An 891-nucleotide genomic window follows, 5' to 3' on the forward strand; every position below is an offset into this window, starting at 1 on the left:
CGCACCGAGGTGGTCCTCACTTCAGGGAAGAGGATCCCCACAGGGGGGCCTGGCACTGAAGGGGGGAGAGATAGGGTTTATGGGGGAGTGCACAAGTGTGTGCCAAGTACCAGTTCCCATCCCCTGGGAACAGGAGCTCTGGGTGTCCTGTTCAGGAAGGACAGGGATTGCCCCAGGCTCCCAGGGGACACCCCAGCCCACAAAGGTCTCTTTGCACATCCAGGTTCTGTTACCCACCATCATCCAGCGTCCTCTCGAGGACGGGTGGCCGGCTGGGCACACCATCCCCCATCCTGGTGAAGGCCAGTACCCGGATCTCATACAGTGTGTATTTGCCCAGCCCGCTCAGCTGGGCGCTGCGGGAGGCGTTGCCCTCTGCCAGCCAGAACTGGGCACGCACCTCCGAGTCCTTCTCCTTGTACATCACCTGCAACAGACCCCGTGGGACATGGCTGGGATGAAGCAGCATGGCAAAGACTGTCACAGAAGGGCACCATCACTTGGAGGTGGCACAAGTTGAGACCTGGCAGTCTGCAGGGTGATGTTTTTCCCCTAGGGAAAGCCACGTTTCCCAGGTCTGTGGTGGGGGCTGGCAGGGCACAGGCAGGGCTGCAAGCACAGCCACAGCACTGGGGCTGTGGTAGGAGCTCACCTTGTAGCCCAGGATGAGACCATTGCAGTCTGCCTCGGGGATGCCGTTCCACTGGACCAGCATGCTGCTGGAGGTGGTGGCCAGGGCTGACACATTGCTGGGGCCGGAGGAGGGCACTGGGAGGGCGATGAGGGAAGGGGGTCAGTGGCCAGCTGCAGCCAGGGTAGGTGCCCGATGCTGAGGGGTGGGCAGTGGTACCTGACTCCCGGGTACGTCCCACCACCCACTGGCTCCAGGGC

The 891-nt window shown here is 62.6% G+C and overlaps 1 protein-coding gene across 1 annotated transcript in view; it reads right to left on the reverse strand.

Annotated features, from left to right (window-relative positions):
- LOC104393326 (protein sidekick-2-like) overlaps positions 1–891 on the reverse strand; it is a 29,564-nt gene that overhangs the window by 10,688 nt on the left and 17,985 nt on the right. The window contains exons 23-25 of the mRNA XM_010002806.1: positions 851–887; positions 653–768; positions 238–427 (exon numbers count right to left, since the gene is read on the reverse strand). Coding sequence (XP_010001108.1) covers positions 238–427; positions 653–768; positions 851–887 — 343 coding nt within the window. The remainder of the gene's footprint in view (positions 1–237; positions 428–652; positions 769–850; positions 888–891) is intronic.

Source organism: Chaetura pelagica, unplaced genomic scaffold (genome assembly GCF_000747805.2).
Source record: "Chaetura pelagica isolate M959 unplaced genomic scaffold, ChaPel_1.0 scaffold47, whole genome shotgun sequence".
NCBI classification, from domain to species: domain Eukaryota; kingdom Metazoa; phylum Chordata; class Aves; order Apodiformes; family Apodidae; genus Chaetura; species Chaetura pelagica.